Below are 25,763 nucleotides of genomic sequence, written 5' to 3'. Positions count from 1 at the left end.
TCGCTTCCTGGGTGTCCAGCGTTGTGCCGGGGTCCCCCCCTTGTGGGACTTGGGGTCCCCTGGAAGCACACACCTTAACTTGCAAAAGAGGATGAGGCCTGAGTGCTCTTACAAGCAAAGGACTTCCTTTGCTTGTCAAGAGTGGCCATGTGACCTTGGTGTGACGTGACCTTGGTGTGGTCAGTCGGAAAAGCAGGTAAAGCCCTCCGCCCCTTCAGATAGTACTCAGATATCACGTCCTGGGTGCAGCCTCCTTGACCACCTTACTTAAGATTGCACCCCTCCCGTTAGCATGTCTGTTGCCCTCCCTGCTTTATTATACATAGCTCTTACCTCCCGCACACGTACTCTCTGTGGACCTTCCTGTGTCTTACTCTGCAGCGTAAGCTCCTGAGGACAGAGGATTTTGTCTGTTTTATCCCCGATGTATCTCTCCATCGTGTATCTCTCGCGCCTAGAACAGGGCTGTGCACGTGGGAGATGCCTCGTGGATATTCGTGGAATGAACGAACTCATCCAGGAATAGATGAGTCCATGACTGAGAGGTCGTACGTACGCGTTAACTAGACCACAGTGACTAGGCAGGCGAGTGAAGTGTCAAGTATGGAAAAGAGGGTCTTCCTTAGCTACTCCCCTGAACCCTGGGGAAAGCACGTCCCAAGGCCTTCCGCACACCCTTTAGTATCCAGGGCCTGTCCTCCGGCTGGAGGGCCGCCCTGGCCTTCACTGGCGGACACTGCTGCCACCCGTGTGGGAAACCATAGCACCGGCCACACTGTCCTGCGTGGCTCGTCCTGGGCGAGGCCCTCAGCCTTGTGGCCTTACTGATGTTGTTAAAGCCGCCTTCCTTTGTCGGATAAGTCAAAGCCTCTAGACAATTAGGCAGCTGAGAGCATAGCTATTGGGAAAGCCGGATGGCAGATGAGAGGTTAACCAACTGCACAGGAACGGGGTTCCCAGACGCCATCTTGCTCCTCATCAACGGTTTAGGGCAATTCACTTGCTTTGTCGGGTGGCCGCTGCAATTCGAGGCTGGTGGATTGTGGGCACCAGGAGCAGATTGCTTTTTAATTGGCCCATCCAGGCCCAGCATCCCTGGTTGAAATCAGTGAGGACCTCCGTTCCAGTTTGCAGTAAAATCCCATCAACCTCCTAGGTCCTCATATGCAGACCAGCAACAATAAGACCCAGCAGTTGCAATTATTAAGTGACTTCTATGTGCCTGGGTGAGGTTCTTTGCTTATGTCCATGATCTCATCTACTATCATTCTCTCTTTGCCTGTAGCCATTGCCCCTCATGCAGAATGCATGCAAACCCCATTTAACACAGAGGAAACCAAAGTTCAGGGAGGGGAAGTAATTAGTCCCATGTCACAGGGCCAGTAAGTGCACAGTGTTCACACCCAGGTCTATCTGATCTCAATGTCCACCTAAGCCCCAAGAAGGGAAGTATAGATAAGTAATCAAAGCCTTGAACTGTGATCCTCAAAACTGGACCTTGTAGGCTTCTGCAAGCAGCAGTAGGCAAGCGAAACACTTTGCAATTTAAGTTTATAAGTCTGTCGTATTGTTAGGGCAAAGAATGCTCAGTGCATGAGAAGCTTGAAGTTCACCATCTTCTGTCCTGAGAATGACACTGTAGTAGACAGAGTCCCTGTGGTGCTGTGGGGCAGAGACCTTCAAAGGCCCAGGCGGAGGCAGGTGAAGGGAGGGGTGGGTGTTAATCGGGCAGCTCTCAGAAGCGAGGCTTGGAGCGTGGCTGTGCGGGTGCCTGCCCCACCTCTGGTCCCCCTCCTGGGCACAAACTGAGATTCCTTGCAGCTCTGCCCTGCTGTCCTCGGCAGCCCAGCCAGGCCAGCTGGGGCCTCTTTTACAAGCCCTCGACCGAGAGCTGTGCCCTTTCCTCCAGTTCTCCTGAGAACCAGATGCCTCCGCTGGTTGGACCCCACGTTTATGCCTTTGGACTCTGGTCACACCTCTCCCCTCACCTAAGCAGTGTCCTGTCAGGCTCTGCCCCCACATCCTGCCTTTCCTGCTTCGTTCCTTGTGGTTTGTTCCTTCCAAGAGTCTTTCCGAAGGCCACCACCTCCTTGGAGCCTCACACCCTTGACCACCTTGACCATTTGCCTTAGTTCGTAGGCTCCTTGCCTAGCAATTGTTACCGTTACTCTCAAGCCAAAGGCACTTACCATGTAAACTCTAGAAAATCCCCAGTCATCCCACAGAACATTTCAAATACTCAGGAATGCAAATATGCCTGTGCGCGCACACACACTTACGTGCAGTTCCTTCTTTTTCTTTCCTTTTTTTTTTTTTTTTTTAATTTTAACATAAGAACTTTCGGCCCTTGAGCCTACGTCCTCAGTTAATGCAGAGTCTTTCCAGAGGGCGCATTGTGTTATTTTGTTTTGCTTTGTTTTTTTAAAAGACTTTATTTATTTACTGGACAGAGACAGACACAGTGAGAGAGAGGGAACACAAGCAGGGGGAGTGGGAGAGGAAGAAGCAGGCTCCCAGCACAGAAGCCTGATGTGGGGCTCGATCGCAGAACGCCGGGATCACGCCCTGAGCCAAAGGCAGGCGCTTAACGACTGAGCCACCCAGGCGCCCCTGTTTTGTTTTGTTTTAATCTATATTTTCTTTTTTTTAATAATAATTTTTTATTATGTTATGTTAGTCACCATACAGTACATCCCTAGTTTTTGATGCAATGTTCCATGATTCATTAGTTGCATATAACACCCAGTGCACCATGCAATACGTGCCCTCCTTAATACCCATCACCGGTCTATCCCATTCCCCTCACCCTCCTCCCCTCTGAAGCCCTCAGTTTGTTTCCCAGAGTCCATAGTCTCTCATGGTTCATTCCCCCTTCTGTTTACCCCCTTTTCTTCTTCCCTTTCTTCTCCTACCGATCTTCCTACTTCTTATGTTCCGTAAATGAGTGAAACCATATGATAATTGTCTTTCTCTGCTTGACTTATTTCGCTTAGCATTATCTCCTCCAGTGCCGTCCATGTTGCAGCAAATGTTGAGAATTCGTTCTTTCTGATAGCTGAGTAATATTCCATTGTATATATGGACCACATCTTCTTAATCCAGTCATTTGTTGAAGGGCATCTTGGCTCCTTCCACAATTTAGCTATTGTGGACAATGCTGCTATGAACATTGGGGTGCATATGGCCCTTCTCTTCACTACGTCTGTATCTTTGGGGTAAATACCCAGTAGTGCAATTGCTGGATCATAGAGTAGCTCAATTTTTAACTTTTTAAGGGACCTCCACACTGTTTTCCAAAGTGGCTGTACCAACTTGCATTCCCACCAACAATGTAGGAGGGATCCCCTTTCTCCACATCCTCTCAATCTATATTTTCTTCCCTTCTTACCTGATATGATTTATTGGAGCTTTATATGTTTTTTCAAGTTGCTAAAATAACAATATCTAACACTTTCCAAGGCATTTACCCTACGACAATTACTCTGTTCCACACTTGACCTGAATCATCTCATTTAATCCTCACAATAACCCACAGTCTCAAACTAATGCAGCTGAGTCTCAGAGAGGTTAATAACTTGCTACAGGTCACACAGCTTAGGGGAAAAACAGGTTTCAAGCCCAGGGGATCGGACTCCCGAGCCCAAGCACTGTCACTGCCTCCATCCTGCCTCTCAGCTGATAAGCCAGTTATGTTTTCCCATATTCTTTACCTGGCGTCTGCTTCTATGGTCTTTTACTCTGAGAACTTCAGGATTTTTGAGCAAGGGCAGAGAAGCTGCACCCAGCAGGTGTGGGTTCTGGCTCTCATGCTCCCCATCAGAGCTATGGCAAAGACCCCCTCATGTCTCCTCTTCTGTGGCACTTTCTGGAGCCTCTATCTTGGAAGCAAGTCAGAGTTCAGACTCAGCAGGGCACACACATCCATGGGGACATGCCCTCTAAGTCCCCACTTGCACCGAAGGCAACAGCGTGCCCAAGGACACTTTGCTTTACGCACCAATATGCATGAGCCCTGGCTTCTCATCGGAAGCAGGAACACTGTGACCACGGGACATTAAGAGATTATACCGGCTTTATCTGTTGAGCCTTCGTCTTGCTCCTATTCCCCAATAGGAAGAAAAAGAAATACTAAATACTCAGATGGCTGTAAATTCTGAACCCCTGAGTAATAACTATCTCTGTCACCAGGCACTCCTTTTTGGCATCCTGCCCCTGCCGGGTCCTGTCCATGTCTGCTGCCCTGGCCAGTGGTGACGGCTTGGGTTTGTGGTGTCCAGAAGAGGAACTTGACCTACCCGGCACATGGAGGCAGTTAAAGCCCACAGTTAGACTTGCACATTTAGCTTCCTTGTGGGTCAGGTGGGCTTTCGTAGGCATCCTGGGAAAACCATTCCCATTCTCAAATGAAGTCCCGTCAGATGCCCCTTTGGTGACACAGGGCTGTGTAGGTTGTAGCCTTTGTCTTCCCTGGCGATCTCAGATGTCACCTCCTGCCAGAGGTTTGGTTTCTAAGGAAGTCCTGCATGTCCTTTGCTATTTATGGATAACCATGTGGATTTGGGTAGATTCTAAATCAGTATCTGTGTATTCTTAGAAGGACTTCGTGCACTGGATGTAGTCATTCATCAGCTTCATGAAAAGGACGTGGCTTTGGACCCATGAAATGTTAGGTATAAGACTTTCAGCTTTTGACCACTGATAAAGTACAATTTATAACCAAGGTCCAGGAAATTGATTAAACCTAACTAAGGTGAATGAGTCCATCAATAGTGAGAAAAGTACAAAGAAGGCCTCTTTTATTTTTATTTAGTTCAATAAAAATTTCTATCACTTGGCCTACACAAAGTCCCTCTTGTTTTTTTCTCCGTCACAGAGTTAGGGTCCAAGAATCAGGGGCAGGATGCAGGAGAGGAGTCACAAGAATCAGTAAGGCATTTACCCTGGTCCTCTTTTCAGACAGAGCCCTGGCCAGAAGATTTGTGGTGACGCTTAACTGTGCTTAAGAGTTTGGGCATGATTTTAGTGATTGATATATATTTTTTTCAACTTACTGAGAGCATTCCTTGCCTTGGAGCAGGAGGAGAATATCTGTAAGTCACAGGAATAATCAGATCGACCCCGCGGGCACCAAACTGCTCGGTGGGGTAAGTTTTATTCTTCAGAGAATTGTGTTAAGTTTTTCAAGCCACCTGAGTGTCATTTAGTGCCCTTCCAGACTGTCGTAACATCGGCCAGTTATAGAAACAGCCAGTTCTAGCTAAAAGATATTATACTGCTTTGGTTCTATTGGCTGAAAAAATTTTTAGAGAAATGCCACCAATATCTCATTGGCCAGTCGTAGTGGAGCACTAATATAAAAAAATGAGAGCCTAGCAGTCTCAATGTGTGCAAATTCCCTATAAGCCTCTAACTTTTCATGGTGAGTGGCTAGGCTTTCAAGGATACTAAGTTCAACTGCTTTTTAAAAAGGGCACAGTAGAATTAAAACCTTCTTCCTATTCTTATAGGCAGTCATTCAATAAAGTTCATGAATTCATACCTCCGCTATACGGGACACTAGGAATACCGTCTGCCCTGGTGTTCACCAGATCTGTAAGGGAAACAGGCACCGGGCCAATAGTGACCCAAATAGTCATTCATTATTATTGCCAGGCCGTTGTGGTAGAGAGGAATGGCAGGCTAAGGAACGAACTTGGGGAGGGTGCGAGGTAGAGAAAGCAGCCCAGCCTGGCTGGGAGACCTGCCGGAGATTCCAGCTGAAGGACTGGGAGGGAGGGGCACACAGAGATGCAGCCAGGGAGGCCAAGGCACAATCCTGTAGGGCTTCCCAGGCCAAGTTAAGGATTCTTAAATTTTATCCTAATAGTGGGAAACCATTGATGTGTGTTAACCAAGGGAATGCAATCAGATCTGCATTTTTAAGAGGGTACTTGGGCGGCTGCAAGGTTGAGTGACTAGAAGAAGCAAGGGTGGATGAGAGAGCCCAGTTAGCACAGGCCCGGGAGGGTGGTGGTCTTGTGGATGGCGGTGGAAGGGGGCATGGAGAGAAGTGGACACATTTGGAAGGGATGCAGCTTGTAGAACGTGCACAAGGTGCATGTGATGCCTGGTGAGATGTCAGAGATAGAAGAGAGTGAGCAGACACAGAAGGTTCCGATGTGGGCTGGAACATCCGCGTGGGGGACCAGGCTTGGGAGCAGGAGGTTAGATCAGTTTGGAAGACAGTGAATTTAAGATATGGTGGCCAGTGGTGACGCGAAGGATGCAGTTGGAGTATATGGAGAGAGCCAGGGAAGGGAGGTCGGGGGTGGGATAAAGGGAGAGTTATTGGCTTATGGTACTAGAAGTATACATCGAGAAGAGAGAGCGTGGGCCTGCAGTCTAAGAACAAGAATGGGAGAGGAGAAGCCAGCAAAGAAGACTGAGAAGAGTGCAGAAGGCACACCAGCAGAATTTGATGTTATTGCAAAGAAAATCGAGTATTCCAGCATAAGGAACAAGTTAAAGGGGCCAGCTTTGCAGAATGCTGCCCCAAGGTCGTGTAAGATAACATTGTCCATTAGTTTCAATGACAAAGACGTTATGTAAAAAGGTAGTTTTTGTGTTGTACTCTCTAAAAGTGCATTCATTTCCTGGTTGGGAGAAAGGGCAGCAATCTGATCAGCAAGTGAGATCTGAATTTGGGGTGCGAAGACGTCGATTCGGATCCGAGGGCCGCCGTGCACCTCCTGCACGCCCCGGCCGCTCTCTGAGTCTCCCCAGCCCCGCTTCCGGGGCTCTGCAGAGAGGCCCCCAACAAAGCTTGTTCCCATCACCTAAGTGGTGTTGGGGATTAACCAGGAAGAGGGGTGTGAAGAACTCTGTCCACTGCCTGAAGCTGGACAGATCTCTGTTCTAAAGGACTTGTTCAGTCTGCTTTAAAGATTGTTCATGAGCCCCACCTCGTGCTTCTGTTTAGAGAGCTCTTCACAGTTCCGTGCTCATCCATTCATGGTCAGCTTTGGCTCACATTCTCTCTTGGCATTTGCTTCCGCCCAGGGTAAGCAGACTAGTCTTGGAGAACCTGTACCAGCTGCAGCCCGAACCCAGAGCAGCTGCTGGCCAGCAAGGTTATTCTTTGGAACCTATGTAGTTTCTCCCAGGTGTTTTTAAACCAAGGAAAAGGGGACCGGGGGGGGGGGGGGAGCCTGCACATGTCTTTTTAAGGACAAGATAATAAAGCTCTGAAAATTTCCATAGGCAACAGAGCATTTGGGGGAGAGTCTTTTGATGGTAGTATTTTGGTTAGCAGTTGTCTTCCTTATCAAATGTATGTTCTTTGTGCCTCAATTTCTTCATTTGTAAAACTAGAAAGAACAGTAGCATCTCCCTTCCAGGACTGTCAAGACAATTAAATGAGTTAGTTCGTGGAAAACCTTAGAATGTGACTGATACTTAGAACACACTCAATAAATATTACTTATTATTATTTTTTGAATGGGTTCCTTTGGCTGAAGTCAGAAGTATAATTTCCAAAAGTTTGAACTCTTCTATGTGCAGTAGTAAAACCCTCTTGAATTTATTACAATAAATACACCAACAGGTAAGCTTTTATTCATGTCTTGGGAAGAATATTCGTTATACTAGTAGAAATTCATTTACATCATTAGGAGGAAAAAAATGTCAACAGTTTTTCTAAATGACTGGATGGCGCATTAGTGCAGAGGCGAAGTATGCCAGCTTTGAAGCCGCAGAAACCGAGATGCGGGTCAAGCTATGTGGCCTTGAGCGAATTACTTCCCCTCTCTGAACCCCAGCTTCTTTATGTACACAATCAACATACTATTTACGTTGCAGGACGGTTGTGAGAAGTAAAGGAAATCATGGATAGGGAAAGCTTGATACAATCCTGACACAAGAATGATTGATATAGTTAGGTGAAAGTTCTATTGTTATTTTGGAACGGATGATTCAAAGTGCTTGTTAGGGCTTGCTTTTTTTTTTTTCTCCTTTTTTTTAAGATTTTATTTATTTATTTGACCGAGAGCCAGCCAGCGAGAGAGGGAACACAAGCAGGGGGAGTGGGAGAGGAAGAAGCAGGCTCCCAGCGGAGGAGCCTGATGTGGGGCTCGATCCCATAATGCTGGGATCACGCCCTGAGCCGAAGGCAGACGCTTAACCGCTGTGCCACCCAGGCGCCCCTTGTTAGGGCCTTCTCTAGAGATAGCATTTCCCATTGCCTGCCTGCCTTAATTCTCTAATGCACCTTCTCTGCTTACCGTAACACGTGGACTTTTCCATCCCTTTATGACGGCTCTTCTCTGAGCACACACACCCCTCTCGTGGTGTCTTGCTGGGGTATCAGTCCGCTGGTGACTTAGCCAGCAGTCCTGGCCTTGCGGGCCCAGGGAGGTGGCCCACTCTCCATCCTTCCGGATGTAGCTCATGTAGGAGGGTCAACAGCTGCTTCCTGGGGGAAGTCTCTTACCAGCCAAGCCTCACAGGACCTTCCGTTGGAGACACTGCCCTGGGATGTATTCTTTTATCAGTAGTTCTTGCTGTCGTTTCCAACACTGCGTAGTTCCAATCCCGTCATTGCCACCAAGGAGCTGCATGGAATCTTATGTCCTACCAGCACCTAAATAAAACCCATTAGAAGACAGAGATCTTCTCCTTCTCAATAGGAAGCTTCTGGGCCTCCGGGACATTGTACCTTAGGAGTGAACCCTTTCACTGAGAAGGTAGAGGCGAGGCAGTCAGATCTATCATAAACTGCCCGGGTTTGAATCCTGCTCGGCCGCTTGCCGCCTTGGTGGTCTTGGGCGAGACATGACCTCTCTGCCTCAGGTGGCCTGTTTGTGCAAGGGGATAGTGCCAGTTTCAAGGATTAAATGAGTTAATACACAGAAAGCACTGAGATCATTCCCTGGCGCTGAGTGGGTACCTAAATCAGTTCAAGAAGAGAGTTGCACAGGAAGGGGAAGATCTTTGTACCCCATGATCGGCATGCGGTTGCTACCCTGAGTCATCTTTTCGGGGTGCTTGCAGTTGAAGGCAGCGTGAGCAAGCTCGGCACGCAGAAGCAGGAGATGGGGAAATCGGGGTGGATTTTCCCCCGTGCTGTGTGCCCACCCACTGGACCACGCTCCCCAGCCCTCGGCCGGAAGGAAGCACCGTGAACAAGAATAACTCCCCCATTCAGAGCCTGGGGTGTTAATTCATTGGCAGTGCTGAGAAATGGCCTTTAATTCACTCAGTCATTAGCTGTAGGCTTCCTAATGTGTCTTGCGCGCGGCCGCCGGCGGGGAGGCAGAGCAGCCCTTTATCCCGAATGTCGTTAGCATCAGCAGGAAGACTGAACGCTTGCTAGTCGTGCTTTTGTTCTCTTATTTCAATAACTGAACAGAAATTATGAAACAGCTGGGAGCCAGGCTGGCAAACTGGATGCCCACGGCCTCTGACAGTGGCCTGCAGTCACACGCGCGTGTAAGTCACGCTGGTGCTTCGGGAGGCCATGTGGTCTGCGTAGTGGTCTGCAACGCTCCTCAGTGCATCCCCGAAGGGCCTTGTCCTGACGGACCCGCCATGCTGCTTGGTCACCTGCACCTGTGACGGGAGGGGTTTTCTGGCAGGGTGAAGAAGGTGGGCTGAAATGCCTGTATGGCGGCTTCAGATTCGAAATCCTTTTCCCCATTTCTGAGGAATGGGAAGGATATGCTAGTATTTCATACTTAGAGCATGTCATACTGGAAAAAAGCCAGTGTTGGGCAGTTCCTGCCCCTCCGTGGCTCCAGAGCATCTTAGATGGATGGCGGGGATGGCCTGTCAGTGACAGCATGGAATGGGCGTTGCAGACCTGCCTCCCAGTATGTAGAGTCTTCGTGGAACCTCTGTTACTACATCTGGTCTGCATCTCTGCGCTTTACAGTCAATATTCTTGGTTGTCCCTAACCACAGAACTTTGACAACAATAGTTTCACAGAAAGAATTATTTCACATGACTTTTAGATTGAATTATTTTCATTTCCCCTCTTGTTTTCTTCAGTGAGCAGTGTTGTAGAATCATAGAGGCTGGGGAACATAAGGGACCCCAAAAGTGGTCTAAGCCATGTCTTCTCTCAAAGCAGGAATCCCTTTGACAATAGTCCTTAGGTAGTCACTTAACCTGTTTCACATATAATCTCTGCTTATATGCTTAGAGGCTTGAGGAAGCATATTCTGTATTGGAGCAGCTCCTAATGTTAGAAAATTTATCCTATTATTGATTCAAGTCCTTGTGATCGTCCTGCGTTAACACAAGTTATGGCAAAGGAAACTTGAATCACCTTCCACATCAGCCCCAGCAATGTTTGTGGCAATGAGAGTGCTCTTCCCCGGCTGTCACCAGTTCCTGCAGCCTTTCTGTGTATGATACAACTTAGCAGCTTCAGTACTATCCCAGATGGGGGACATTATGTTAATAAACTGATCCATAACGGTCTTGTTTTCATAGGACCCCATCTGAGAGTCTCCTCTTAAGGCTTCCAAATGATGGCAGAAGGAATATGGAATTACAACTGCCCTTGACTTTTACCCTAACCTACGAAGTCATAGGTACTCAGGAAGTCATTCTGGCTTCCCTGTAGGATGCCCAGGAAGACCCCAGTACCCTCTCCCCTGGGGTAAGACTGCAGCCCGGAGATAATCAGGAGCGTGATCGCACCCGGAGAAAGAGACAGGACCAGAATTCTTCATTAAGCCTTCTCTTAGCTCAGTCTGGTTAGAACTTTCATTCCTTGTGCTGCTTGCATGAAAAGTGGCTTAGCACACAGGTACTCAGACGGTGCTTGGCCATAGGGCTGCCTACTGATCAAAAGTTGGCCCAGGAGCCCAAAGGAAGAGCTTCACTCAGGCAGTTAATTTTCCTGGAAACCTCTGAATGGATAGGCTTGATGGCTTAACTTTAGTAGTATAAAGCAAGTGTAAAGAATGAGGCCTATCTGGTCTGTTCTCTGAAAAGTGAGATGAAAAGAAGGGAAAAGATGAAAGGAAGGGGAAATGGCCACTTGCAAAAACATAAGACAACACCTTTCACTTTGCGTATGTGTTTCAACTGGCTTCTTTTGAATCCATAGCGACAGCATTCAAGAGCCAGACATAGAGTATCATCCGGGCTTTGCACTTGGTGAGTGAACTTGGGCAAGATATGGACGTGTGCGTGCGCCACGGTTTCCTTGTCTGTCAGGTGGGGGTGGTGACAGCCGTGCATGCTGCACAGGGTTGTGGTGAGAATTTGTGCGTTAATACGAGTGAAGGGCTCGGGCCGGTGCCTGGCATCATAGGAGGAACCACCTAGTGTTTGTTTGGAATCCTAGTGTGAGTTGCAAGGAATCGTGCCCTTGCCCTGTGAGTGGTTGGTTCGCCACGGTCTTTCCAAAACTGAAAAGTGAGCAAACGTTAAAATGGGTGAACAGAATGCCCAAAGGCTTGCACACCTCTCCTCACAGCTGCTGTAAAGCTTGTCCAGAACTGTGTGGTCAAATCAAAAGACCACACTGGGTCCTTTCATTCTGAGTCTCTTTGAACAGAGCTTCTTTGTGGAGGGGATGGTTTGAGGTACTTGCCAAGGAGCCCAACTGCATCCTGTGTCAGCTGCTGGCCTGTTTTCTGGAGGCCAACTCAGGTCTTCCTCAATCAATGGGGTCCCCTCTCACCACTTCCAGGAGGTCACCCAGATTGAAAAGCAAGTGGAGCTATCCAAGAGCAAACCAAATTTCTGCTCTGTTTCACTTCTCGTTCTGAATTATTAGATTTTTGCCAGCACACCCTTGCTTAGACTCAGATGAACAGACTTGTGAGATCACCTAATCTGCTCCCGTGCTGAAGGTTGGGTTAAGGTGACTTATTCAAGGTCGTGTAACATTCACTCATTTGTTAAACAATTCTTGAGACTCTGGTCCACATGTTGGTTTTGGTGGCAGAACAGGACCAGCACTTGGTTTACTATTTCTGATCCAGTGTTCTTTCCCCAGGCCCTAGGGTCTCTCTTACCTTCCCCTTCCTCTCCCAGTGACATGTCACTGCAGCTATGGGATATTAATTCTCCAACATAGGTGTTACCTCTGAGTCTGTATGTTGGGAAATGTAATGTATATGATAGATAGACGCAGAGCCCCAAATCTGCCAGAATGTAATAAGAACAAGATTCAAATTCAACCTGAACATTCAGAAAGTAGAAAAAGGAGCCAAGTGTCCTATCTAGAATTTCTTAAGGATATTGAAGCAAATGCTGATGGCGGTAGGATAGACGAGGTATCTTTTGCTCAGTTACTCCCTGCACACTCTGATCTGTACTTCCCATTACGTCTCCAATTGCTGGAATACTCTTCCAGGTTCCAGGAGCTGGGAAGTGGTAGGATATGGAGTGGAAAGAGCGTGGAGTCGGACCAACCTGGGCTTGATTCCAAGCTCCACCATTTTCCAGCTGAGTGACATGAAACAGTTTACTTCTTAAGCTGCCATTTGCTTATCTGTAAAATGGGAATAATAATAATAAAGTCTGTAGTCGTATTGTGAGATTAAATGAGTTGACGCATGGAAATAGCCAAGCAAATACCTGACCCCCATAGGCAGTGCCAGATATGATGATTTGTATTCATTTCGTGATTTTCCCTTAACCTAGCACGCGGCCATTGACAAAGCAATGAACCTTCTTGAGAGTCTGGAAAGGAAAAGAAAGAAAATGACATTTGCCTCACACACCTGACAGAGCTAACGTGAGGCTCTAATTAGAATAATCTATGATGCGGTACTTTTTTAGGTAAAAATAATGCCATACATATCCTGTACTTCTTTTCCCCAAAAGACTCCACATCCTTGAATGATGGGTGAGCTGCATTTCGCCACATTGGCTCAGGTGCCTAGCATGATCTTTTAGATAGAAAGGAGACTGTGTTCTCTTTCAGTCCCAGCCAGTTCTGCATGGGTCATCACTGCTCACTTAGACAGCCCTTCAGTGAGAGGGCATGGTGGGATCAGAGCAAACGGACGCCCACAGCTGTAAAAACAACCTGAACCACTTGCTCAGGTGACATCAACAGAGGTGCCACCTTCTTAAAGACCCAAATTACAAGCCTACAATTTTTTGTTCATCTCATTTTGGTCTTTCCAAGGAGGGTTTAAGGTTTCAAAATCTGTGGAGAGCCAAGATTTGTTTGTTCATTTGTTTGTGTATACCTTTCTTTGTGCTTCTGCTTTATTCCAGAAAAGAGGATGTAAGGTGGCCTACAAAGATGAATATAGCAATTAGAAATTTTAAAAAAAGAGAAAATTAAGGAGAAGGGACTATAAAGCAGCAGAAGAAAACAAGACAAAGCCAGGGTAGGGTTAGTTCACAAAATGCCTGCACAACACGATGCCTGGTGCAGGGGCCTGAACGGGGCCACCGTCTGACTCTGAGAGCCCCAGCAACTAAGAAAAGAGGCAAACTCAAGTGGCTTGAGATTCATGTTGTCCATTGGATATGAGTAACTTTATTACTCAGGCAAGTGTTCTGAGATAACTGAAAAGCTGCACACTTGCCTAGCAGTGGTTGAATAGCACTGTGAATAATGTGTGTGGTGATGTTCCTCCCACAAACACAGTGCTTAGCTCAATTCAGCAGTCCTGTTAACATTGTAAAGGGCAACGTATGGCCTGACAGTTCATCAAAGTCACTTCTACGAGAGCCAGAGCACCCCAGTGGAGTTCACACATTTCTGCTGGTTAAACCTCATCTAAAAGGAGCCTTGAAAGAAACAAAAGGAAAGAAAGATCAACACCAAGGCTTTTGTGACAATCAGCCGTGAGGATTATTTGTTACAACTTTAAGAAAAATTGAATACTTAAGAGTTAAGGTGATAGTCTCCTGCAAGAATTTGAAGAGCCAAAATTCTGCATCATCAATTTGGGATAGACATATAACCTTTGAGAGTCCCCTGAGCAAGGGAACAGGATTATTTCATTTGGATAAACTAACCAGTTCACATACTTGAAGTACATCCACAAGGCCTCCACCTGGAGGTAGCCTGAGGGAAACACCCAAGGGGAGAACCAAAAGTGCTCTAAACAAAATTATTCCTTGGGAACATCCACAGAAGACAGAGGGGCAAGAAGACCCCAGTGACCTACTCCAATAGAGCAAGCCAATAGTAATTGGAGCCTGGAAAATTTTCAGAGTGGATATTATCGATCATCCCCCAACCAGGAAAAAAAATTAAGAAACTTATAAGAACCCATTGAATATCTAATTTTAAATGATACAACTTGTGAAGAAGATGTAGATGAAAACATACTGCTAGGCAGTTCGGTAAAGGTGGGCATTGGCCAAAAGTTTTAGGATAGTTGGTTTCAGCCATTCTTTTTTGACAACAGGACCACTGTCATCTGCATGCATAGTTTAAATGAAATTTAGAAATGCTTAGACTCTTAGTCCCCATTTTCCCGCCTTTCTTTAAGATGGCAAATAGGTGCCATGCCAACGCTAGTCATTGGTGGCTCTCTGGTTAGAAAAATACTCTCAAGCCTTGTCTATGCTCAGCATAAAAGAACATTCAGGCCTAGAAGGGCTGTCTGAGAAAAGCATAGAAGGGTGGAGGGGTGGTCTGAGGCTCTCTGCCAGCCTTTCTCCTCTTCTCTTGCTACCCAGTTTACCATATTGAGTGCAACAAGTATCAGTGGTATTAGGGATTTAGTGGGATTTAGTGTGAGAGAAAAAGTAGAGTGGAACAGAGACCCTGCCCACAAATATCTTTCAACCTAGATTGTAGAGTAGGTAAGACATACTCAGATAACCATAATTTAAGGCACTGTGAGATAAACTCTAAGGATTGAGAAGACAGAAAATGCTTTCAAAGAAATGTAAGATATTGTGTTGTCTTCTTTTGCCCCAAGTTTCTTACTTGGTTCAGTTCAAACAAATCTGTGTCCCTGCCAGGTGCCCAGCCCCACACGAGGGGCTGCGGGTCCAGCAGGTCCAGCAGGAATCAAACATAGGCCTTATCTCAATGGGCTGCTTCTAGCAAGAGTCATCAGAGCTTTGTAGAGGTGTCTGCTTGAGCTCGGGGACTTGGTCTTTCTCTGACATGTTTTGGTATGTCCCCTCAAACAGCTCCACGCCCAGGAGGAAAGAGAGCAAAGATTTTTCCAGGAAAGACATTGACATTGAAACACAGCAGCTGGAAATTGGCAAGGTGCCCTCCGAAGGTTGGGGAAGTGATTTATTTTTCCAACCTCACCACGGGAGCCAAAGCCCTGGCAGATGCCTCCATGTGTTAGCGGCAGCTGATCTGAGTGAGATCATTATTAATTATTAGTCACTTCTGAGTGTCTTTCCCAGGAACTACAGACCCTCCTGAGTTGCAGTCAATACTGTGTACACCTTGCACAAGGACCTGAGCAGCATGTGATTATAAAACAGTATTGATTCCCGGCAAAGGGGTTGAAAATGTACAAATCCTTCACATAAAGATCAGCTACATCTTCAAAAGCCTTGATTATTATTTTTTAAGATTTTATTTATTTATTTGACAGACAGCCAGCGAGAGAGGGAACACAGCAGGGGGAGTGGGAGAGGAAGAAGCAGGCTCATAGCAGAGGAGCCTGATGTGGGGCTCGATCCCATAACACCGGGATCACGCCCTGAGCCGAAGGCAGATGCTTAACCGCTGTGCCACCCAGGCCCCCCGATTATTTTTATGTATGTATGTATATATTTTGGTCAAGAAAGAGACCGATGGTGGAAGTAAAAAACTTGAAATATTAGCTAAAGTAGGGCTAGTTCCGGCCAGGAGCCAGATCTATACACATAATTATTTCATCCTCTGTGATGGCATTGATTCACTTGGGTTGAATGTTGGAAAGATCTCTGTTTTGGGTCTGTAATCCAAATTATTCAGTCAGTTCCTCTGATGATGTTTTCTACTCACATCTTCCTGTATTATTTTTCTGTAAAACAAATAATTACACGTCTGGAGCTTGACTCATCCCCACTCCCCCTTGTTCCTTTCCCTAAACCTGCTTTTCCTCCTCTCTTTCAAACCATCTGCTCTGCCCCTTGGCCAGGAACTTGACTCACCCTCACAAGCTCCAGAGTCCCCAGATCCTGTCTATTTGATTCGGGCCTCATTCTAATTTCTCCTTGTAAGTTGGCGTCCACTCCAGTCCTGTTAGAAGAACTGGAAACGTGGATAGCTTTTAGTCTGTTTTCCTTTTGGCTGCGTCTTCATTCTCAGCAGCAATTATGAACTTGGACTCTCCCACTGCCTCTGCTTAACTCATTGATGCCCTGTCATTTTCTGCCTGCACCCCTAGAATGGCCTAGCACTGCACTTCAGCTTCTAGTCTTGCCCCCTCCCATGGCTGTCAGGAGGCACCTTGAAAATGCAAGTCTGGTCATGGCATTGACTGCAGGAAGTCCTTCAGTGGCTCCTGTCACCTACAATCTAAGGGGGACACATAATTGTGGATCTGGAAGCTTAGCTCCAAGCCTCAGGGGTCATTGGAAGACAGCGGGTCCAGCAGATTGCAGGCGGGAGCCACATTAGGGAGACCTCCTCATTCAGAGGCTTCTTTGGACTTCTGAATGTCTGCTCGGTTTCGGTGGGGCTGTGACAGAGAGCTTTTGTCCTAGAAGGCTCTTTCCCCGGTTGCATAAAGCTAGCTTGTCAGCGTGATCTAGTCACAATCCATGCTGTTTTAGATAACTCGTATTTTCTCCGTGAGGCAGGAAAGTGCTGTTGAGAATGTTAAAGGGGAACTTACCCCCCTAATAGGTTCCCCAAAACCTCATATTTGAGGAAGAAGAAATCCTAACGCCAGCACAGGGTGCCGACACCAAGGGCTGCGGCGCTTCTCCGAAGGAGCGCTAACGGCCTGTGGTATAGGAAACCACTTTGTGACGTGTGACTGTCCTGAGCGTTAAGGGGTGTTCGGCATCCCTGGCCCCTCATACTAAGTGCCAGCCATGACCTCTAATCATAGAGACCACCAGAGAAACTCCCCCATGTCCTGTACATTGCACATGCTCCGGAGATTGGGGCACGATACTGTCCCATTGAGAAACATTGAATCCTGAAATTATTCCTAAGATGTTCTCCTTTTCTGAGAGCATAATGAAGAGCTGGATTAGTTTGTGATCTTTCTATCACTCCTGTTGCCTCTTCATCTTCTGTAACGCCTGAGGTCAGACTGTGGAGTTGCATTGCCCAGCTTTGAATGGAGCTCCACCACTTACTGGGGCATGGCCTTCAAGAATTGCTTAATCTCCCTGTGCTTCAGTTTTCTCATATAAAATGGGGATAATAATAATATCTACATCAGCAGGTTTTTGTGAAGATTAAGTAAGATAAAGGTGCTTACCACACTGTCCACTGTTGGGGGCATGGTGATTGTATGAGATAGTGATGAGGAGTTTAAGGGTCTTACTTGAATGAGAAGTTGAAATTGACACTTACAAGTGAATACTCCAGAAGATAAAGAAAGGCAGCATGATGTGTCGGATAGGGTAATGGACGGGGTCAGAGTCAATGATCTCTATTGTACTCTCAGCCATTAATTACTGTGCGGCCTTGAAAATGTCACTTCATCTCTATGAATCTTGCTTTCTCTTCTCTATGAAATGTTTGCCCTAGGTGGTGTTGAGTGAATGACATGAGCATTGGAAATGTTTTAAAACCCATAGACTCTCATATAAACAGTTCAATGATATGTTCTAAGTACCACCATCAGCCAATAGGGCGAATACACTTAACAGGAACTTCTTGGGAGGAGTAACAGGAACTTCCGGGGAGTCTACTTGCTGGGGAAATCACAGGGTATTTGCGTGACACTGAATCTATCCCGCCATCCTCACCAGCAAGTCCCCCGAAAGCACAGGACGGAAAGAGCCTTCGGGCACGTAGGCACCTGTGGAGGAGGGCGCGCGTCTGCGGTTGGGCCGCGTCGCTGCAGCTTTCCGCGCAGCTCCGCACGAGGCCCGTTTCCTTCATGGTTGTCTGCTTGGGGCCCCACAGCAACAACGGCGGGAGAAGGAGCTGCGGAAGCAGCAGGAGCGCGAGCAGCGCCGACACTACGAGGAGCAGATGCGCCGGGAGGAGGAGAGGCGGCGCGCGGAGCACGAGCAGGTACAGCGGGGCCCCGGGGCGCGCAGACGGCCCCAGAGGGAGCTCCAGCGCCAGCCGTCCGTCCCTGGGGTGCGGGTCACCTTCTCTTAGGGCTGCTCAGTGAAAGCCGGTGTCTACTCTTTCTCAAGCTGCTATTCTCACCTATTCAAGAAGTCAAACGCACAGCCTTGGCAGTGCCCACTCGTTGAGCCTCGCTTCCTGCCCAGGCCAAAGCCCCCTGACATGCCTTGATCTCTGGGTTCTCCCAACCCTGGGTATCTACTTTGAAGGTAGCGCCGAAGCATGATACCTGAGCCACGTGGTCGTCTTTCAGTGCTTGAGAAGGGCTCTTCTGCTCCTGCCGTGTCTGGTCTCCACGCCTGCGCCACGGATGCAGGGCCCTCTGTCCTCGTTAGAAGCGCATTCGGACCCCGCGGTGGCGCTCTGCAGGGCGATTCCGTTACAAAGACCGGGCAGGCTGGCGGTCCACGATTATTTTATTCCTGCTGCTTGCACAGGAGCCTCCAAACTTGATAGCATTGTTAATTCCGGGGGGCCAGAAAGAGGGTACCTGCAATGAAAAGCTTACAGTGTAGCTGGGTTTATTAAAACCGAGCAGTCACAGCGAAGCACTGAGCCGCTCAGTCGCTGCAGGTGGACGACTTGTGCTTTTGACTGCATTGAAATGCTTTTGCTTCGGGACTTTGCCTGTGTGGTGAGGAGGTGTCTGGGTATTTTTTTGGTTTTGTTTTTGTTTTTGTTTCCCCTCCTTCCTTCCACACTTTGCTTGGCAGCTCTTGTCACCTAAAAGAAATTACCAGTTCTTTTTCTCTCTCTTTCTCTCGTTGTGTTCCTCTGAATGCTCTGCTGCCTGCCTCTCCAGGAGTACATCAGGCGACAGTTAGAGGAGGAGCAGAGACAGTTAGAGATCTTGCAGCAGCAGCTACTGCATGAACAAGCCCTACTTCTGGTAATGGGAAAGCCGAGGGCCAGCCACCTGCTCTGTGTTCATCCTCTGTGTGTGCGTGTGTCTCCGTGCGTGTCCCCCTAACCTGCCAGTCCACGAGGGGGGATCCTCCAAGTCTGTTGGACCTCAAAAGTCTTGTGGAGACCCAATACATTTCCTGACCTAGCTGGCCATCTTAAGACATTGGAGACCCTTGTCATGCATTCTTTAGTAACTCCGTCTCTGTGAAACTTGAGCATGAATCCAGGCTTATTACAAGTTTGGGCCGTTTTCGAGACCCACTGTGTTTATTGCAGAGTAACTCTGAAGGTCATTTGCAACATGCTGGAGTACAATCACAGCAAAATGCACCTCTCCTGTAAGAACCCACTCAGCTCTGCAGTCATATTTCATTTGCAGACTATTAGCTTTACCCTTACGATGGGAACATTTTGTGTTCCCTGCTCACGCGGCTTCCTCTTGAAGTACTTTTTTATTATTATCGCCCTGCTCTCCAAATGAGCTGCTTGATACATTTTTTGAACTTCTTATTCAGCGGCACTATGATATTTTTTGAGCTGTGCATACCCTTGCTGATGGCCTTTATTGGTCCAAGTTTTGTGAAACAAAAGATGATTTGAGCAATATCTGTACTTCTTTAGTTTTGTACTTAACTGGACATGTTCGAATGGGTTAATTGCTAAACTGGGAAGCGGATGGCTCCTTATGGGGTTGTATGCTGACCATCCAAATGTCCTCATTATTGCTACTTTCTTGGTCTCCGGTCAGGGACAAGTCACTTTGCAAGGGGTGGTGGTCTATAGGGATTGCCGTTAAAGCAGTAGTGTTTTTGGGAAATGCTAAGCCCTGGCCGTAGCCTATCTCTGTGGCATGCCCTGACAGCCATCTGTGGTCCTGTTCGCTTTTCCTGTTATCATCTCTTCCGGCTCCATTGCATGTTTCTGCAGTGCCGGCCAGAGGTTTCCATATGGTGATTTGGCCTTTCCTTTGCTTCTCTTTTCTGGTCTGGGTAGGAATATAAGCGCAAACAGTTGGAAGAACAGAGACAAGCAGAAAGACTACAGAGACAGCTAAAGCAAGAGAGAGACTACTTGGTGTCTCTCCAGCATCAGCGGCAGGAGCAGAGGCCTGTGGAGAAGAAGCCGCTGTACCATTACAAAGAAGGGATGAGTCCTAGCGAGAAACCAGCATGGGCCAAGGAGGTAAGTGCACTACTGAGCGTAGCCATGTCCTGTTGCCCAGGCTGGTGACTCTAGTGAGTTCACCCAGTGAGTTCACCCAGTAGAAGCAGAGGATTAAACTAGTGCTACGCAACTGGAAAATAATTCATCATAAGAAGTGCATGCTTTGCTTTTGGAAGAGCCAGAATGTTATTTCTGTAGGGAATTGACAAGGCACCTTAATCCATTAGTGGTTTTTGTTTTTCAGGGATTTCTTTGGTATCATGGATTTAGGGGATTTTTGTAAGCAATAGCAGGAAGTAGAAAAATCATTTTTCTCATAGGTGTCCAAATGAGTTTGTGGCATGAGGATTTTTAGTGACTTCCCCCTGAAAGAATGTGATTTAATAAAGACTTAGGGAATTTTAGGCAAAATCATTTCCTTTCCATACGTAGACGCTCAGAGTGATCATTAGCACTGTCGCTGACACTCCCTTGTTCTGGTGTGATACGAATGGACGCACAGTTGGTCTCGGACCTGCGGTTGTGGTAACCACTTCCGGGATCAGAGGTCATTTGTATTTCTTTTGCAATTCAGCTACTAGAGTGAGGACGGATTTTCCAAGAACTTGGCTCTGTGGTGAGCTGTTTTAAAAATCGAATTAAAAACTATTTGGATGGTGGTATAAAAAGATGATAACAAACTGGGCAAAGCGAAGGAACAAGGTCGGCCAAGATGAACCACCCTCGCAAGAGCCACTGTGTCAGCTCGTGAGCATAACAGCCTGCTTTTCTGTTCTGTCATTGTTTGTGGCACCCAGTGATTTCCTTTATTTTCTTGTGAGCGTAGCTAGTCATTTAAGAGGATGGTTGTGTTACTTTGCATTTTGTTCTAGTATCTTCAGGTATTTATAGCTAGAGCTTATTTCAAGTTATCTAGACTACAGTCTTACCAGAACTAGATTTCCTACATAAGATCCTATTTTTATAAAGATGTTTCCATCTTTTTATATTTTTTTATTCTCTTTTGTGTATGTACAGAAAATGCTTGAAATGGTGTTGCCCTAATGTTAAGGATGATTGCTTAAGGGCAGTAGAAACTGCAGGGTGTTTTCTTTAAACTTTTTTGTACTGTTATATTGTTTAAATCTTCTCTAATGATCATGTGCTATTTTTACAAAGATCAAACTTTCTAAAAACTTAAAAAACTGAATCTGTAGAGAAAATCGTTTGATTTCACGTGAAGAATGTTTTTGATCACTTTCCTTTAGAGTCTATAAAGATGATTTGTATTTACCTATGTCTGTAACAGCTGCCTCTTTCTCTGAGATCGGTAACTCAATTTTGTGATCCTGCTCCCAGGTACAGCGCCGACCCTTTAATAACCCACCTGTTCTTCCAGCTCAGCAGACTCAGTCTGCTGTTAGACAGCAGCTGACATGCGTCCTGGCTGGCAGAGATGTGCCACCTTCCTCCTCTGCTAAACCATTTTCTAGCCCTGCCAAGTCGAAACCCTCAGCTAAGCCACGCTCACAGCTCCCGATCACGGCAGGTGTTCAGAAGGCTGAAAAACTAGGCTCCGCTAAGCTAATGCCAGTAGCACCTGCAGAAATTAATGATTCCAGATCAAGACTCCTTCTGGAGCATCACTCACGGAACAGAGGCGGACCAGCTTGTCCTGTTAGAGTTGGTCTTGAAGAGCACCTGAAGGCCCAGGAAGCCTCAAGGACCGCAGTGAGATCCCCAAGGCAATCTTGCTCCCAAGGATGTAGTTCAACTCAAGAGTTAGGATCTAAGGTCATTTGTGTGTCCTCTCCCAACATCTTCAAAGCGACAAGCCCCAAGGTGTCCATCACTGCAAGTAAGGAGGGCCGTAGAGACTCCTGTGGACCTCGGGGTAGGAGGGGCATCAATGTGTGCCTCCTTCCAAGGACCTCAATGCCTCTAAGGAGTGCGGCATCGCTAAATGACCTCTTCTTGATGCATGACCACATGGCCCTCCGTGTTCCCAGCCCCCAGCATAAGTTTAGGAGAGGGACACCTACAGAGCCCATTGGAGAAGACCATGGTTCTTTGCAAAGCATCCCAGAATTCCTTCTCTCCCCTGTGCAGCTCTCTTATGTGCAAATGTACCAGAAAAGGGGGAAAAGCCTGGAGCAGTTCCCACGTCCTTCCTTCCGCCTCTACCCAGCACGTTCTGATGTGAACTTCATCACCGTGACTCCATTGTTATCTAGTTACTCTTTGTCCTCCTCGCTGAGTTTCCTGGCCTATCCTCTCTGTTCAGAACTAGTTCACGGTTCCCGAGCTTTCAGAAGCCATGGCATTCCTGGGGGCCAATCTTTGCAGATGTCAGCAAAGTGGTTTTCCAGACCTTCTAATTCCCCTATGCTTCCTGGCCAGGCTCCTAGCAGTGAAAGAAACACAGCAGTTGGGTGTGCAAGCAACCCAGCTGTGTCAGCAAGCACTCCCGATGTGAGGTTCCCCGGCCGTCATAAAGCTGGGCCACCTCTGGTGGGTGACATCTTCCAAGGTCCCTGGCTTCCTAGCAGCTGGCATTCTTCTTTGGGCTTCATGCAGTTCTAGACATATGTGGGAACATTCTTTTGCGATTCATATTTAGTCCTATCCTCCTGGGTGTGGTTAACGTAATCCGGCTTCCAACTAACCAATCTATTCATGAAGCAGTTCCCAAGTCTTAGAGTGGGTGTTCGTATTTTAGAAGAGAGATGAAACATTTAGATCATGGAATGAGTGACGGTGCTAAATTTGGGGTCGGGGTGACTCGTGTACAAATAAGAACAAATAATTGTCTGCTTTGGTTTGATTCATCATTTTCTTAACACCCACTTCTTAAAATGGGAATAAAACTGGGTGTGAGGATCCTTATCTTCTTGACTTTTTAATGCTTCTCGTAGCAATGTATGCACTTTTCGAGCATTACTTAAGGGTTTCTTTCCCTATAGTGGTGAGGTAGATGGAGCTGGAAGTAGCTAGACGGCAAAACACATTTCAAAACTTTAGATACGGAGAGAATTTCGAGCCCAGTCATATCTTAATTATCAGCCAAGAAAAAGCACCTGAGTCAAGCTGTCTTTAGGAGTTAGAATAAAAGGTATCCTCTCTTTTTCAAATGCATCCTCTACCAGGGTATAAAATGGAAATTATCCTTGCCAGGGAGGAATGGGCAGCTGTGTCCATGCCACGGGCTCCTGTGATGCAGGGTCCAGAACTTTTTTGCCCCCTGTGCCCTTGAGAGCCCCCCCCCCCAGTTGTCTTCCCCCCCGGCAGCCTCTGTGACTTGCACCATATTTGTCTTCTAACTCAGCTCTCTACCAACTCCCCAGGTTGGTCTGTCCCTCTTTGGTTACTTTTTCATCCCCTTATTTCTCTTCTTTTTTTCAAATCGACAGTTTTTCGTTAGCTGGTGTAATGTTATAATGCCTCACCCTCGGTGATTGTGTTGCTTCATTTCGTAAAACGTAAGTCATCACCTCATTTCACGTTAGCTTTCTCATTAATTTATTGGATGTAATAAGAAGAAATGAAAATACTCAGTCATTTGCAAATCTTGTCGAGGTCTTCCCTTTCTCCTTTTACAGAGTATTCTATCTGTCCCGATGGTCACTTCAACTGGGATTTTCAGATTTCGACCAGAGAGAAGCATTCCTGTCTCTATTAAAAGGAGAGGTGGTGGCATTTTCACCCCTTGCAAATTCGCAGCTAGTTCTGGATTGGGATGGAAGTCAGATTTGTTCTGTAAAAACATCAGTATGATATTCTGTTCAACATCAGCAAAATTTGAAGGTCTTTTTTTTTTTTTTTCTCATTGCCACTTTTTGAAAGATGGAGATGCCTTTTCTTATAATACCTTTGCTTATAACAGGGAGGATTCCTTTCCTAAAATGGCATGTGATTGGGCCTGGCAGTAATTGTGTGTGTGCACCCCCCCCATATTTTTTAAAATTTTCATCAACACACAGCAGTGACAGAATGCTTTCTCTACATGAATACTGTATGAGTTTGTATTTTAATTCAACACTCCATCATGTTCTTACTCCGTGATGCATTTCAGTCATCTGGTCATGGTTTTATTTGGCAAACGATGGGCCAGGATGTCTCTTTATATCTTGTCAGCCCATTGGACTCTGAAATCCTGTATGTAAGAACTTCTCCACTTGGTTTCCCCTACTCTACACTGATGTTTTTTTTTTCCCCTTTTTATATGAGTCATTTTATATATGAGGTCCCAAATTACCACTTAGAGAGTGTACAGCTCTGCTTCCTTCTTTCCTCAGTTTCTACTTCGCTTACGATCTGGCCTAAGAGAGACCGTGAAAGTAGTAAGGAGTTTGAGTTCAAGTTCTTCCACCCCCTGGCTGAGTGACCTGGGAAGAGTCTTGTCGCTTTTCTGAGGCGAAGCTTCCCTACTTACACTCCCTTCTTTCGGGAATGCCCCTGGGCCATCGTGTCTGTGAATGTGCCATTGAAACAATAGGCACTATGCAGATATACATAAAATCTAGTCTTCAGCACAGTCATATTTTGTTTCCAAGGCCACTGTCACCCACAAGGAATCAGTGTTTGCCTCTTGTTTCTGGTTTGGATTTCACAAGGGCAGTCCTCATGCAGCCCCATCTCCCCAACCCACATCTCCCCAGGGATACATACACACGTCTTCATTTCCCATCTCCACTTGCGGAAGTATCACCTTATTATTTTTAAGTTACATGCTCCATCCCCATGAAGACCTATACTCTTCTCTGGAGTCATTGGTTAAGAGTGGATATTGGACACGTAGTCAGGCTTTTGTCTTCAGATGAGACTCCATTTAAGCATTTCACATGAATGAGAGTCTCCCCTGCTCTCAGAGGTGCCTCAGAGAAGGGATATCCCCAATCTTGTTCAGTCACCATCTGCTCCTGTGGTTTTGCCAAAGGACAATATGACTCAACTCTTTATGTGACCAGGGTCCTAAAGTATCTAATGAGCACTTAAAGGTTATTTGTTGACTTCTTTCTCTTTCTCCGACATTGCCAATAAAAACAAAAACATCAGTTGTTCAGTTGGGGGAAAAAAAGGAATTCCCATAGGATTGTGTTTAATTCACCATGTATAAATAAGCTTTTAAGTAAGGCATTCTAGACCTTTATAGACTCCACGGATGCCGCATCATATAAAATATTATAAAAATGCACCCATATGACATTGTAAATATATTTTGCTGTCAACATCTAAAAAATTACTGCTATAATTTTGTTTTGAAATCTTTTTCTCCCGGCAGCTATCACTCATTATTGCTAAGTGAGACATTGTAAGCTATGAATTGTTGTCAACGTACAAACTAATTTAACAATGGACATTGATATGTTTCCTTTTATACATGTTTAAACATATTTTTATTTATGTTGAGAAATTTTTTGAAATCCTGAAATCAACAAATTTATTTTCAGGTCCTCTGTGTTTATATAGCTTTATGCATCTCAGAGGCCTCAGACATCACGTCTATAGAACCCAATGGACAACACAGCCATGCCT

General features: G+C 46.4%; 1 protein-coding gene across 9 annotated transcripts in view; it reads left to right on the top strand.

Moving 5' to 3' along the window:
• TNIK (TRAF2 and NCK interacting kinase) overlaps window positions 1-25,763 on the top strand; it is a 475,440-nt gene that overhangs the window by 387,701 nt on the left and 61,976 nt on the right. For 5 of the 9 annotated variants that reach the window (XM_057306485.1, XM_057306486.1, XM_057306487.1 and 2 more), the window contains 3 exons: window positions 18,009-18,119; window positions 18,982-19,068; window positions 20,079-20,267. In XM_057306485.1, the coding sequence (XP_057162468.1) occupies window positions 18,009-18,119; window positions 18,982-19,068; window positions 20,079-20,267 (387 nt within the window). The remainder of the gene's footprint in view (window positions 1-18,008; window positions 18,120-18,981; window positions 19,069-20,078; window positions 20,268-25,763) is intronic. The other 4 variants (XM_057306490.1, XM_057306488.1, XM_057306489.1 and 1 more) reach the window with 1 other exon arrangement.

This window comes from Ursus arctos, unplaced genomic scaffold, assembly GCF_023065955.2.
Source record: "Ursus arctos isolate Adak ecotype North America unplaced genomic scaffold, UrsArc2.0 scaffold_4, whole genome shotgun sequence".
NCBI lineage: Eukaryota > Metazoa > Chordata > Mammalia > Carnivora > Ursidae > Ursus > Ursus arctos.
The sequence above is the reverse complement of the archived record's forward strand: the minus strand, read 5'-3'. Positions and strand labels throughout refer to the sequence as shown.